This window comes from Otolemur garnettii, unplaced genomic scaffold, assembly GCF_000181295.1.
Source record: "Otolemur garnettii isolate 467f Iridium unplaced genomic scaffold, OtoGar3 scaffold00247, whole genome shotgun sequence".
NCBI classification, from domain to species: domain Eukaryota; kingdom Metazoa; phylum Chordata; class Mammalia; order Primates; family Galagidae; genus Otolemur; species Otolemur garnettii.
Window position 1 is genome coordinate 125,615 of NW_003852642.1, and position 14,934 is coordinate 140,548.

At 34.0% G+C, this 14,934-nt stretch overlaps 1 protein-coding gene across 1 annotated transcript; it reads left to right on the forward strand.

Moving 5' to 3' along the window:
* Positions 1–257: 257 nt before the first annotated feature.
* LOC100943947 (olfactory receptor 4A5-like) lies at positions 258–1,169 on the forward strand. The gene has a single exon (XM_003802381.1). It carries the CDS (start codon positions 258–260, stop codon positions 1,167–1,169), a length of 912 nt encoding a protein of 303 aa, XP_003802429.1.
* Positions 1,170–14,934: the final 13,765 nt, after the last annotated feature.

Sequence of the window (14,934 nt, forward strand, 5' to 3'; positions counted from 1 at the left end):
AAGACTTCCAGATAGAACCTTACCCATGTAGGCCCCAGAGAAAATTAACAGAGGAGAAATGTTATTATGAAGAAAGGTCTATTGTGAGCTTTAAAGGAGGACTCACTTGGACATACAAATGTATATTGTGGGTAAACCACTGTTGAAGATATGAGAAAGATGTGCTCCAAGACACTATGGTTGTGTTTATAGCCCTGTTCACCATTTCGTTTCAGGTTCTGTTCGCTTGAGCTCTCAGCTCTGACACAGAAGAGTAAATGGGAGAGAGCAGCAATGTCACCGAATTTGTCCTTCTGGGACTTACTCAAGATCCTGCTGGGCAAAAAGCATTACTGGTGATGTTTTTGGTCACGTATGCTGTGACGATGGTGGGCAACCTGCTCATCGTGGTGACTATTATCAGGAGCCCCTCCTTGGGCTCCCCAATGTACTTCTTCCTGGCCTCTCTGTCATTCATCGATGTTGTTTATTCCACTGCCACTTCACCTAAATTGATTGTAGACTTACTCTGTGATAAAAAGACAATTTCTTTTTCAGCCTGCATGGGCCAGCTTTTTATAGAACACTTATTTGGTGGAGCTGAGGTATTTCTTCTGGTGGTGATGGCCTATGATCGCTATGTGGCCATCTGTAAGCCTTTGCACTATTTGACCATCATGAAAAGACAGGTTTGCATCCTTCTGTTGGTGGTGGCCTGGGCTGGAGGTTTTGTGCACTCTGGGGTTCAACTTGTCTTTGTGTACAATCTTCCATTCTGTGGCCCCAAAGTCATCAACCACTTCGTCTGCGACATGTACCCATTATTAGAACTTGCATGCACAGACACTTACTTTATAGGTCTCACTGTGGTTGCCAATGGTGGAGCTAGCTGTATGGTTGTCTTTATCCTTCTCCTCATCTCCTATGGAGTCATTCTAAGATCCCTTAAAACTTACAGTCAGGAAGGGAGGCATAAGGCCCTGTCTACCTGCATCTCCCACATCACCGTGGTTGTCTCCTTCTTTGTTCCCTGTATTTTCATATATGTTAGACCTGTGTCCACCTTCCCTATTGATAAATTCATCACTGTATTTTATACAGTTATGACTCCTATGTTGAATCCTTTAATCTATACCTTGAGAAATTCAGAGATGAAAAATGCTATGGAAAAACTCTGGCGTAAAAAGTGATCCATAGATGAAATAAGAATGTCCTTTGTGCTGACTACATTTATTACCAGTCTAAGGCAACACATAGATGGTAAATTCTAATGATGGAGTCATCAGTCAATTCAGTACATTCTTGGGGATGCTTTTCTTCATTTATTTAAAGTCATCTGAATAGTGGAATCACTTATCTTTTTTTTTTAAGCTCATTTATCTTGGAATTCTATTTCAATTCTCATATGAAAAAGTTCTAACATGACTTTTAGTCATGCAACGTGTGATTGTGGACTTATTAGACCTTTTAAATAGGAATTAAAATATATTATAGCGAAATGTGTAAGTATAAAATAATAAAAATTACCTAAAGGAAGTATTTAAAGTATATGTTAGCAATATATTGTCAGGGTCTTGGGAATCAGGAGTGTATCATTCTGTTTTCCACACCTGCCTTGTGGATTCAGCAAAGACCTTACACAGGTTTGGGTCAGTTCCTCCATCTGTGAATGGAAATGAAAATGTTAGCACTGTTTTTGCTTCAGGGCTGGTGTCATGCTTTGTGATTATGCTTTGTAAATCTGAAATGATTCAAAAACACACAAACTATTTTATAAACAAAGCCAGCCATTTTCTATGTCCTAGTATTCTACAACAGGTTAACGAGCACTGTTGGTTAAATAAGTTTGGTAAACCCTGTGTTACAAAAAGTTAATCAATTATTTTTAACAAATAAATTTACACTTTTGATAGACTACAATGCTTTGTGATTTTCCTTAAATGACTTGTTTATCTTTTGAGTGAATCTTTACTAAGATTCACTTTATAGAGAAATTCTGCATGTTGAATGAAAGACAGGTATGCTATCACAAGTAAAAATAAAACTACTCTCATCTTGCAGCTGTGTTTTTCTTAGTGGGATTTCTAAATGGGATTTAGAAATCAGTGATTTATTCTTTTCAAAGGGGAAAATAAGGTTTTTTCTTTAAGTTTACTATCACTCACATTCATAAAAGCAATTTGTTCAATACTTAGAACTAATTGCAAGGGCAAAAATTGTGGAGTTTAAGTTTTGATGCTCATTATTGTCTCAGCAAAGCAGCTTTCTGTAGTTCTACTATGCATTGTGTCTTTTTTTTTTTTTTTTTGGCCAGGGCTGGGGTTTGAACCCACCACCTCTGGCATATGGGGCCAGCACCCTACTCCTTGAGCCACAGGCACTGCCCCCTATGCATTGTGTGTTAAGATGACTTCCGTTCCTTGATTCAATGTTATGCATTTCCAGTTCAGGATGTTGACTGGCAGATGACATTGTTAGTTATAGGCACTGTCAGTGGACAATTTTGTTGCATGAAGTGTTGATGATGAAGAAACCAGATTGTAGGTGTTGTTATGAAATAGTTTCTTCTCTTATATTTTTGTGATTTTCCTTAGTAGTTATGTGTGCTTTTGCCATTCTTTGAAGAACATGCAAAGCTTCTTACTTTGTGTTCATGAATCTGTAGTTATGGGTAAAGAAATGTGTTGTTTTGCATAAGCAATATGTTCCCCAAATGTGATATTCAATTTAAGTACTTTACTTAGAGATTTATAAATGATATGTTGTGCTGTAAATACAATTTTGCTTTTCAATTTTATGAAAAAAATAAGTTTTTCTCAAATAGCATCCATATTGGAATATCACAATCCAGAACACTCTAGAATGGCTTTCAGTGTAATATGCAGCATTATCTGTGCTTGGTTACATTCACATTTATAAAATGACTGTAATTGTGTATATTTAAGATATACAAAATTATGTTATGGGATACACATAGGTAGTAAAAATGTCACTGTAGTAAAGCAAATGAACATATCCGTCACCTACTCGAGTTTTGGATTTTGTGAAAGAGCAACTAAAATATACTCAGCTAGCACAAATCCCAAATCTGGTTCAGTTCGGTTGTCTACAGTCCTCATGCTCTATATTAGTCAGAGGATACAAAGTAGGAGAGGCAGATGTGACAGTGAATGAGCGTAGAGATCTAATGTACATCAAGTTTACATTTATCAGTGAAAGAAGTATTTTAGAAATCTTACTGTGTTAACTTTACATTATTTTTATGCCTATTCAATCATATATGCAATTTATTTGTGAATTTTTTTAACATTTTACCTATAAAATGATCAGTGTTGCTGAAACTACCTGTGTGTACTTTATTGCTGCTGTTTCATTGTCTTCCCCTCGGGGTAATCCACCCCAATGTTAAACTCATCTTTAAAATATATCATTTAGATTTTCTTTCCTTACTTGTATTAAAATCATTTTACATGGCACTTAGTTTTCTGAATTTTATTTTGTGCCTGGTGTTAATTATGCAAAATTTGATAAAATGATGCATGTTGCATTTTATCCGTGCTACGTTAGTCACACTCATCATTTCCCCCATGATCTCACATTGTGTTCCTCCCTGGGTGAATGTGCCGCAGATGATGTAACCATTTAGTCAGAGACCATTGGTGGATTGTTTAGTTCTTTTCTTTTGGCATGGAGTCCTGCTGTGGACATCCTGAAAGCAATTCTTTGTGTTAAGTAGAAAGCTTTTCTACTCACCTTTACAGATGATTTCAGTTTTCCCTAATGCTTTGTTATAAGTAACATACCTACCAGCAGGACAGAATAGTTCCATTGCTCTATCAATTTACCAATACCCAGTATTGCGTGATGTTTGGTATTTTTACTAGTGTAATGGCTTTACAATTCAGAATTCACTGGAGCTTTAATGTGCATTTTTTGTTGTTGTTGTTGCAGTTGTCATTGTTGTTTAGCTGGCTCAGGCCGACTTGAACCCACCACCCTCAGTGCATGTGGCTGTCACCATAACCACTGAGCTACAGGCGCCGAGCCTAATGTTCATTTTTTATTGCTACTAAAGTGCAGCATTTTTCATGTTTATTGAATCCCCATTTTTTTCTCAGTCTTCTATGTATGTGTATTTATGTCTTTTGTCAATTTTCTGCTGTGCATTTTCTCTTATTACCAATTTATTGGAGTTCTGTAGGACTCCTGAACGCTAAATCTTTTTTGTGTATTGCAGACTATTTTCTCAGTTTGTGATTTTCCATTTTTGTAATTTTGTCATTTAATTTGATGAATAAAAATAATGTATCTTTTATATTTGTTAGTTTTTAAATTGACAAATCAAATCAAAATTATATAGACATATCATGTTCATCATTTTGTTTTCAAAGTACATACACTTGGAGAGATAGCTAAATCATGCTATTCATATATATTATATATATTACTTTCTGTACTTACCATTTGAGTGTGATGAGAACACTCAAAATCTATTCTTTTACCAATTTTTGAGAATAAAACACATGGTTATTAATTATAGTCACTGTTGTACAATAGATCTCTTGAATTTGTTTCTCCTATCTAGCTGAAATTTTGAATTATTTGATCCAAATCTCCCAACTGTGTCCAACCCCACCACCCCCAGGCTCATGGTACTGACCATTTTATTCTCTACTGCCTTGAGTTCATTATTTAGATTCCACATGTAAGTGAGATCGTGTAGTATTTTCTTTTCATTGTGGAGAAAAGGGAACATTTGTACTCTGCAGGAAGGAATGTAAATTGGTAAAACCAATATTGAATCACTATGGAGGACCCTTAAAAAATAAAAATGAAAAATGGAACTGCCATGTGTTCCAGCAATCCTGCTTCTTTGTATCCATCAAAGGACATGAGATCAGTATTTTGAAGAGATACCTGCAGTTCTCATGTATTGGGCAGCATATTCACAGTAATCAGATATGGAAACATTGTAAATGTCTGTCACCTTGTCAGCAGATGAATGGATAAAGACAATGTGATGTATACGTGTGTGTGTGTATGTCCCATATGGTACAGTATTTGTATATATATTTCCCCAATTTAGTATTTTTATATATGTCTATATATATCTCCAATATGGTATTAAGTACAGTCACCATGCCGTACCTTCTATTTTGGGAATTTATTCATCCTCCATAATTGAAACTTTGCACCCTTTGTGTGTGTGTGTGTGCGTATGTATATATATCACATAGGAATATTATTCAAGCTTATAAAGAAGAAATATTGCCATTTATGACAACATGCATAAACCTAAAGGACTTTAATAATGCCTACATTTTGTTTTAATTGATAAAAATTTTTAGTTTCTCCTGGGGATGTTTTCATGTCCTTTTCAAGAAGATAGCCAGACCTGGAGGACATTATGCTAAGTAAAATGACTTCATGGAATAGGAATATTTGATGTATTAGTTTTTCGATGTTTCTTATATTCAAATAAATGGAATGAAGATTTTGTCTGACTGGGTATATATAAGCATTGGTATATATTGTCATTGTCATTTATCTCAAATTATTTTCTACCTTCTGTTGGTATTTTACCAATGAGTTGTTTAGAAATTATTTGCTTAATTTTCAAGCATACTGAAATTACCTGGCTAATTTTAGGTTTTTATTTCCTAGCTTATATTTGTAATGTTCAGAAACATATTTCATGATTACAAGTCTTGGGAATTTGTTGAGAAGTGCTTTGTGAACCAGTGTATAATTAAGTTTGAAAAAATGTTCAAAGATTATGTGTATTTTGTAGCCATTGAATATGATTTCTTCTCTTATATCAATAGATGGAATTTGTGAATGGTATTGTCTTAAATAACTTTATGAATATTTTGTGTGCATATTCTCACATTTATTGAGGGTTTTACTAAAACATTCTCATATTATTGCTGCTTTGTCTATTTTTCCTTTTAGGTTCATCTATTTTTAAGAATCTGATGAGGCAATGTCTTTGGGTACATACCGATCTTCCTGCTACTGACCTTCTGCTATTACAAAAACCTTATCTCTGGCAATGTTTCTTTTCTTGTAGTTTTTTTTTTTCCTCTGATATTAGTATGGAAACTATTCTTTTGGTCAAGGTTTATGCCATTTATTCCACTATTTTTACGTTTTTGTATCTTCTTATTTCCAATGTTTGTATTGTAAGGCTCTTCCTATTGAGTTCAGGGGAAATCAACTCAATTACTGTGAAAAATAAAATTAATCACATATTTGGATTTAACCCCCCATCTCTGTATTTGTTTTGTATTTATCAATGTTTGCTGTAGTTCCTATTCATTTTGATTACTCTCATGTTTCCTCTTTCCATTAGTCTTCATTCTTTCTCTTAGTGTCAGTTCTTTCTCTTAGTGTCACAGTTCAAGCCACAGTAACTAACTCTGATCACATCAGATAGCTCTTTAGGATTAACATACATTTGTTTATCTTTGAACAGTTGCCAGTATGAGAAGCATAGGGCTTAGATGGGTTATTTACTTCTTGGAAATAATACATTGGATATTTAGGTTGCTTGATCCAATCTATTTATTAAGTAAATTGAAAACTGCCAATTGTTAGTGGATCCGATTATATGAGAAAGATTTTCACTGTTTCAGATAGGTATTTATGTGACTCTTTGTCTAAGGTCCTTTTGACATAGAAGATCGGATCTTGCAGTAAAGGTGTGATGAGATCAAGATGATCAATGCAGCCAATGACAAGCCAGTGAAGGAAATACCACAGGAAGCCCTGAGGTGCTGTTCCTGTGACAGAAAACAACAGTTTCTTGTAGAAACAGAAATTGATAGTGGACTAAAATTAAGGGATTTAATTAGTGGACAAAAGGTAATTATGGTTACATGTGACCCACATTTAGGCCTTTTTAAATAGCTTCCACTCCAGTGTAAAACTATAATCACCTGTCTCTCAGAGAATTAGAATGTTGATTTTATCTCTAGAGTTCTCTGAGCTTCAGGGATCCTGGGGCACAGACTTTTTAACTGTCAAAGTGAGAGCACAGCCCTCCTTTATGGGGATGTGCCTAGGTAGGGAAACTGAGGCTGCTTTCCTATCTCTGTATTGTGTATATGTTAACTTTCTCTCTGAAATATTTCATTATGTAAAACTGATCATTTATTATTTAATTTACTTTAGAAGTTTTCTTTGCACATTATAGACTTTTAACATAAGTTGGCATTTAGCTTTTTCTTGGCAAGACCCAAGTCTTTTTCCTCGAGGGATTGTCCTAGGGAAGTAAACTGTCCAAAGAGATTACTTGATTTGAATTTGTTCCAAATATTCTAATTAACTCATCTGTAATGCCCTTATACTCTCTTTCATTTAAAATAGTGATGATATAAAAAGCTCATAAATTCTACCTGTACAAATAAATGGAAGATCTATTTTCCTGATAATGGAACCCAAGAGAGTTCTGAAAACTCAACTTTCTTCTCTGGCTGAAGTATGTGTTCCGTCCATACCCAGCCCTCTAGGTGTGATGTTTTCTTCTTATATCCTTCATTGCTTGAGGAAATCTGTGGAAAGTCTTGATTTCCTGCAGTGATAGTGGGGAGATATAGGGACCTGTTTTTAATTAGGAAAGCAGTGATCTAATGGGTGTACTATTCTTATGCCTGTAAAACTGACAGTTCTGCTACCAGTGAGAAAGCTCTGTCATTTGGTTATCCAAGAAGGCAGAGTCGAGCCTTTACCTTGTTAGGTACTGAACATAGTAGCCAGGCACATGAATGTTATCATAAATCCTTAATCATAGTAAAGTAATTTTTGGTTGTTATGTGTTAATTGACAGAGAAGAAAAAAACTTCAAGTAACTAAGTTAAATGTTAAATTTTCTGTTTATTGACGTATTTCTTTGTTTATTGAATTCAGAAACACAAGTTTCTAGGAAGGGCCAGTATGTATTTGCATAATATAATTATGTTAAGCCTCTTTTCATATCCTTACCAGTCATTTGCATATTCAAATCCTTTGTCCATTTTTTATTTTTTAAAAATTTTTGAGTTGTGGGACCTCCTTTGTTATACATACTGTTTGCAAATATTTTCTCCCATCCATAGGTTTTATTAATTTTTTTATGATTTCCTTTGAAATGAAAATGTTTTTAATTTTGATATTGCTGCATTTATCTACTTCTCTTTTTATTGTTTATGCTTTTGGTCATATCTGAGAAACCATTGCTTAATCCGAGGACATTAAGTTTTCTCTTTTTATCCATATATCTGATGTTTTTAATTGTTACTTTTTGATTCATTTGTGGTTAATTTCATGTCTGTTGTGAGGTCAGAATCCAGCTTCACTGGATTCTGGATTTACTTCACTGGATTCACTGGATTTACATGTGAATATCTGATTATTCTACCAAAAAGACTATTCTCCCCCTTTCATTTTGGCTTGTCTTGGAACCCTTATAAAAATGATTTGATAATAAATGTGAGGGTTTGGTTCTAGAGTCCGTTCTTTTCCATTGATCCAAGTGTCTAACCTATGTCAGTATCACATTGTCCTAATTACGATGGTTTTCAGTAGAATCACTAGTAGAGAAACTAGAAAGCTCTTTCTCAAGATTGTTTAGATATTCTGGAAACTGGACAACATGACTTTACTCCTAAATATTTCCACATGTATACAAAGGCATTTTCCTGCACAAACATAAAGATTTGTCAAATTAAGTAACACTTATGCAATATTATTGCCCAATATATATCCATATTGTAACAGCACCATCTATCCCATCAATGTTTTCTGTGTAATTTTTTTTTTTTTTTTTGGTTGGGGGTTCCAGGGTAAAAATCTGTCATCATGAATTTTTTTATGTCTTTTTTTTTGAACTGGAATACTTCTTTAGTTCTTCTTTGGCTTTTTGTTACATTAAAATTTTGAGGAGTAGCTTTTAGTTGCTTTGTAGAATATCTGTTCAAAAGAATTTGATGATTTCCTTATTATGAGATTAAAGTTATGCATATCTGACAGGCATCCACATCATGGCTCATCTTTGCCTGCATCTAATTACTGATTCAATTAAGGGTAAAAAGGTCCAGACTATTTGCCTTGCTTGGGACATCTGTGAAGCCACCCCCACCTCAAAATTGCCTAGGATACTGGCCTTCATTGCAACTTCATTCACGTCAGTGTCTTTCTCAGACCAATCCAGTTTCAATTGTTTTGTTACAGGTGATGTTCCCTAGCACACAAACCAATAATCCCTACATACAAGCTTCTATGAGACACTTTGTTTTAACATCCAACCTATACTTTTTTGTAACAGATTTTTTTTTTTTTGCTTGTTGGTTTTTGAGGGTTCAAGACTTGGGTCACCATCATTCTCATTTTCTGATTTCTTCTTGCCTTCTTACTACTCCTTACTGTAGTTCTATATGGAGTCACACTAATTTTTGTCTTCTGTTCATTTTTTTCTTCTGTCATTTTTCGTTTTCTGTTCATTTTTTCTTCATTTAAAGCACTGAAGTGAATCTGCTACATAAATAGTGTGAGGGATTGAAACTTTGGGTGTCTTATAAGATTTCTGGTTCATAAGTGCCTTCTTGTGATTTTCTTTTAGCATAGTAACACTTTTTAAATAAGGAATGAAGGATCAAGCTATCTTTAGATATTGTCATTGTTCTTTGTTTCCTCAGGACTTTAATTTCCTCTTCTTCCATCTTTCCCTTCACCACCAACTCTCCCAAGGGGAACTTTTCTTATTATGCATCCTCATCTGGCCCAGAAGTGATGCCTTCTGAAGATGCCATTATAGGTCCTCCACATTTTCATGTGATCCCATTGATTTACAAGACCTCAGACCTTGTTTGTTAGTGATTTTAAAACTAGAGTGACTTACAATTTCATAGGTGAATCAATCTGGCTGTACTCCATCTCTCTGGAAATTTTTACTTCCCCCTTCCCTTCTCAACAGTCCCTGCAGGCTTCCTTTACTTTCTTCTCAAACTTGAATCATAAGCTGCAGAGACAGCTCTGCTGGGATTCCATGTTTACTTCTTTATATAGAGGTAATTTGAAGCTCAAAGCAGTGTCCTAGTTTTGTGTTGAACATCTTAGTTGTGTATGGTATTATGAACTTGTGTTGTATGTATTGTATGGTTTGGAGGGGGCGTATAGAGGTATTTAGATTTAAGGAGCTGCCATTATTATATAAAATATAATATATAACACCTGAGTATCAAGTGTTAACATTTCTAGATTTAATTTTCCTTTCTTCTTATACTCCTTTGTAAGAATATCTTTTAAATTATAGGATCTATTTATTTATTTAGCTTATTTTTTGAGACAGAGTCTCACTTTGGTGCCCTGACTACAGTGCTGTGGTGTTATATTCACAGCAACCTCAAGTTCTTGGGCTCAAGTCATCCTCTTGCCTCAGTTTTTCTATTTTTTTTCTCAGTAGAGATGGGGTTTTGTTCTTGCTCAGGCTGGTCTTGAACTCCTGAGCCAAGCAATCCACCTGTCTTGGCCTCCCACAATGCTAGGATTACAGGCATGAGCCATTACACCCGGCCTTCTTTATTTATTTTTAAGAACAATTTTTTTCTTCTGGACAAAGCTTCTGAGTTGTATTTGATATGTGGATATTATCTCATCTGAATTGGATGAAAATTTCAGTGAGTTTTTAGTAATGACCATGTGCCATTCCCATTAAGTAGGTTTGTCATACACAAACGCTTAAGCTTTTCTTTTTATTCCAGTGTCTTCTTGGATTTTAGAATTTCCAATATATACTGACTAAAAAGAAAGCATTCTTGTTTGTGCAACCTATGTCTTTGCTTTTAATAAATGACTTGCTCTTTGCGGCTAGATTTCTTTTTTTTTCCACTTAATTTTCTTAAAGTTGCAGCCCAGGAGGAGATTCTAGAAATACAGAATACAGTGGAAGGATCATGTGGAAGGTGCAGTTCTCTGGGGGTATAATTCCTTAGTGAATTTAATTTGCAAGCAGCCTTGAAGATAAAGAGCTGGAACAACTCATGTAACATTTTGTTGTACATTGTCAAGTGCTCAGTCATATCTTCCCTTACATGGAAGGAGTTTTATCCTTGGATATTAATGTTACCATCAAGAGGTAAAACAAAAGCCACTACCTTACTAGGCCTGACCCATATTAAAACAGTCATATGAATGCTTTAAAAATATCCAAAACAGGTCATTGTTTTTATTTCTCTTCTTTTTTTTCTTCAATCATAAAGAGGTAGATCATGCATACATTAATGCATTTATGGGGTATAATGTGCTGATTTTATATACAATTTAGAATGCTTACATTGTTTTGAGATTATCCAGCTCTGTGCACTACTGACTATAAAATTTTCATTCAATTAATTAGATGAGTAAAAATAATAGTGAGGTTTAAAATTTGTTTAATTCTTGATAGGTATCCTCAGTGATAGCTTTACAATTTGATGATTCATTAGTCATATCAACTTCTTATTCTTGAAGCCAACTCTGGATAATTCAATAATCCAAACTGTTAATATTTAGGAAGGATGAAGAATATGTTCAGGCAAGAAGAGATAGATCCCTTGTGACAAAGCACTTAAGCTTCAGTGACTCAGCAGACCCTCTTTCTGTCCTTGCAGTCACACATGGGTTGATATGATGGCAATCCTGACTTGTCTTCTAGGACCAGACATAAAATTGCAGAAGCTTAGATTTGGAGCAAGTGATCAAAGAGGAAATAGAAAACCCAGGTAATGTATTTTCAAGTTTATTTCTTAAGAACAAGATTTTATCCTTTGATCTCAAATGTTTTTTGCCAGAACTTCCAAGAATAAGGTAGCTCATGCATTTCCTTCATTTTATAGCATATTAATAGAGTAAGTACAATGGCAATAATCTTTTCAATTTTTTATTAGAATTGTTTAAGTTCAAACTGAAATAGAGAAAATGCATAACACAATAACATTGTTTAAGTTCAAATTAATAGAATTGTTTAAGTTCAAACTGAAATAGAGAAAATGCATAACACAATAAGTCTTCACAATAACTTAGTTTGTAGTGCTTTATATAAATTAGAGAATCCAACAATTACTTATTTTATATCTTAATACAGTAAAGATATAGTAAGAATTACTGTAGCTCTTTATAAGTTGCTTCCTTCTATACAGTATTTTTAAATGTTCTGATTGTGTGTAGATGTTTTATTGTTGTTTTTTAAAAACTGTTGTAAAATATGCATAAAATATTATTGTGCAACCACCATCACTATCCATCTCCAAAACTTTCTCATCATTTCACACTGAAAATGTGAACTCATTAAACAATAACTCACCATTCCTCCTTCCCCTTAAGCTTCTGGTAACCATTGCTGTAATTTCTCTGTGTATGCATATGACTATTCCAGGTGCCTCATAAATGTGAGATCATAACACATTTGTTCTTTTGTGGCTTGTTTCTTTCACACCTTAGAATGTTTTCAACATTCATTCATGTGGTAGCATGTATACAAATTTCATTCATTTTTAAGGATGAATAATATACCATATTACCCTAATTTGTATATTAACCATTAGTTGATGAATATTTGAATTGTTTCTACCTTTTGGCTACTGTGAATAATGCTGCTATGAATATCAGTGTACAAGGATTTGTTCCATTCTCTTATTTCTGTTCTTTCATGAGTATGGCCAAGTAATGTTTTGATATGTAAATTAATAGCTCCGTATTACAAAATGAAATGTGGAAACTTGTGTTCTGGGAAATCAAGTTACTCATAAATTCCTAAACTTGCACTTATGACTTATTAGGAAGAGTATTTTGGTGTCCATGGAAATAGTAGTTATGAATTCTGTGAGGGTCAATATTTACAGAACCTTAAGTAAAATGCCAACATCTGTTTCTGCCTGTGGGTTAAATGACATGGTCATTTTCTCATTTGGGGGGTTTTAGAATATAGTGAATGAAACTGAACATACCACAGTATTTTTACTAATTTACTAAAAGCTCCCTCAGAGAAAGTTTAGTTTTACTGATAAATTTCAAAGAAGGAAACAAGGTATGGAGAGAGACAATGAATTTCCTTGCTGTAGTGTGAATAATGACAAATCCATCCATCCCATCGGGAATGCTTCTTTGGATAATTAGGAGAGGAGAGAAATCATAAAACACTAATTGTAAAAATGCAAAACTAAAATTACATGGGGAGATAAATAATAGTAGATGATATATATCGAATTATTTGGTGCTTATTATTTGCCAGAAAATTTTCTGTGAGCCGTACTTACATTATTCTATTTTATCCTTAAAATAACATGTTAGGTGTTATAATTCTCATTACACACATGAGGCTGAATAATTTATCAATGAACACACACTTGGTATATATGGATTCTGAGGCTCAAATTCTAAATCGGAAGTGAATTTGGAATCTGAGCACTCACAAGCTACACTAGAGCAGGCAGATCAATCCTCCTTTGCAAAACTAGAAAGCAAAACAAACCTGGAGAAAAGTGGAGAGGAGAGGAGGCAATTCATCTCCTCTGATTATTGCTTTTATTTATCCCAAAGGTCCGTTCAAACACACACAGGTTTTAGAAGTAGCATTTTTACCTTATGATGAAGAAATTAACTTGGACAAAATAGAAAACTATCTTAGCAGCTGATTAGATGCATATTAGGACCTTGGATTTTCACAGCATCATTAATTTAAATGCTCAATAATTTTAAAAAACCTGTTGGTTACTGAGGAAAAAGTTTTAGCTATAAAGAGAGTCAAATAGAAACATTTCAACATGGATTGTGGTTATGTTTCAGTGGGGTCTGGATTAAAATTTGAAACTCACCTACTATACTAGTAGTCGTTTTTATCTTATATTTCTGGGTTTGGCATAGTGTAGATCTAATTGATTTATATCATTTTAATTGTCATTATGGGACACTAATCATAGAGTCACATTTTTTGAGCATCACTTAATGATTTACATTGCATTTTCATTGAATACATTAACAAATCAGATGTTAATGTATTCAGATCTTGCAAATGTTTGAATTGGATATATATATATATATATATTTTTTTTTTTTTTTCCTAAACTATAACATCGATAAAATATAGAGGTTTGTATCACTCAGATAAATTGTATTTGTATCACTCAGATAATTTTCCATAGAGTGGTAATTATGCCCCCTAAGAACACTTTCAATAGTGAAATATGTATTGTGTGCTTACCATGCTATAAACAATAAACGTTACAATTACTCAGCAGGTAGCAGAAGAGACCCTCTGACCTGAAGTTGTCACTTGAATGCTCAGACAGCTCCTGTAAAGTGTGATTTTTTATTTTCTCTTACAAATGCAATTTGTGAGTAAAGATATTTGATTATGTATGTTTAATTATGTATGTGAGTAAAGATACTTAATTATGTATGTTTGTGAGTAAAGGTATATAATTATGTATGCATATCTGACAGTAAAATGTCAGAATCTCCAAAGATGGAACTCATTCTTTAGGCAGCTGATCTTTTCTACTAAAAAATCCTAAGGTTTAAAATTTGATTTTTTCTTTTTTGGTCTAGATAAATAAAGATCCATCAAAGTAAGTAAATGCTGGTTCTAGTGCTGTTACCTTCCAGACCACCACCTGATTGGCAGGTTTGGCCTCTGAAACTCCTCTGTTATCATTCCATCCTTGAAACCAAACCAAACTGCTCACCCTTTTTAAAGTATATTTTGTTCAACGTATGCCCTTTGCTGGTTCTCATCTGCCTTTTCTCAGTTATCTCTTATCTTCTTTCTGTTCATACTTTTATTCTCCCTCTGGTGCTTGAGGGTAACTTGGCTTCCCTAAAAATCACAAAGGATAGAATAATCTCCTGACCTTCACGAACATTTTCAACAAATGTGGACACTCCAATGGAGCATGTTTAAAATGATCCTGCTAATGCAAAGATGCACACATTACACATAAC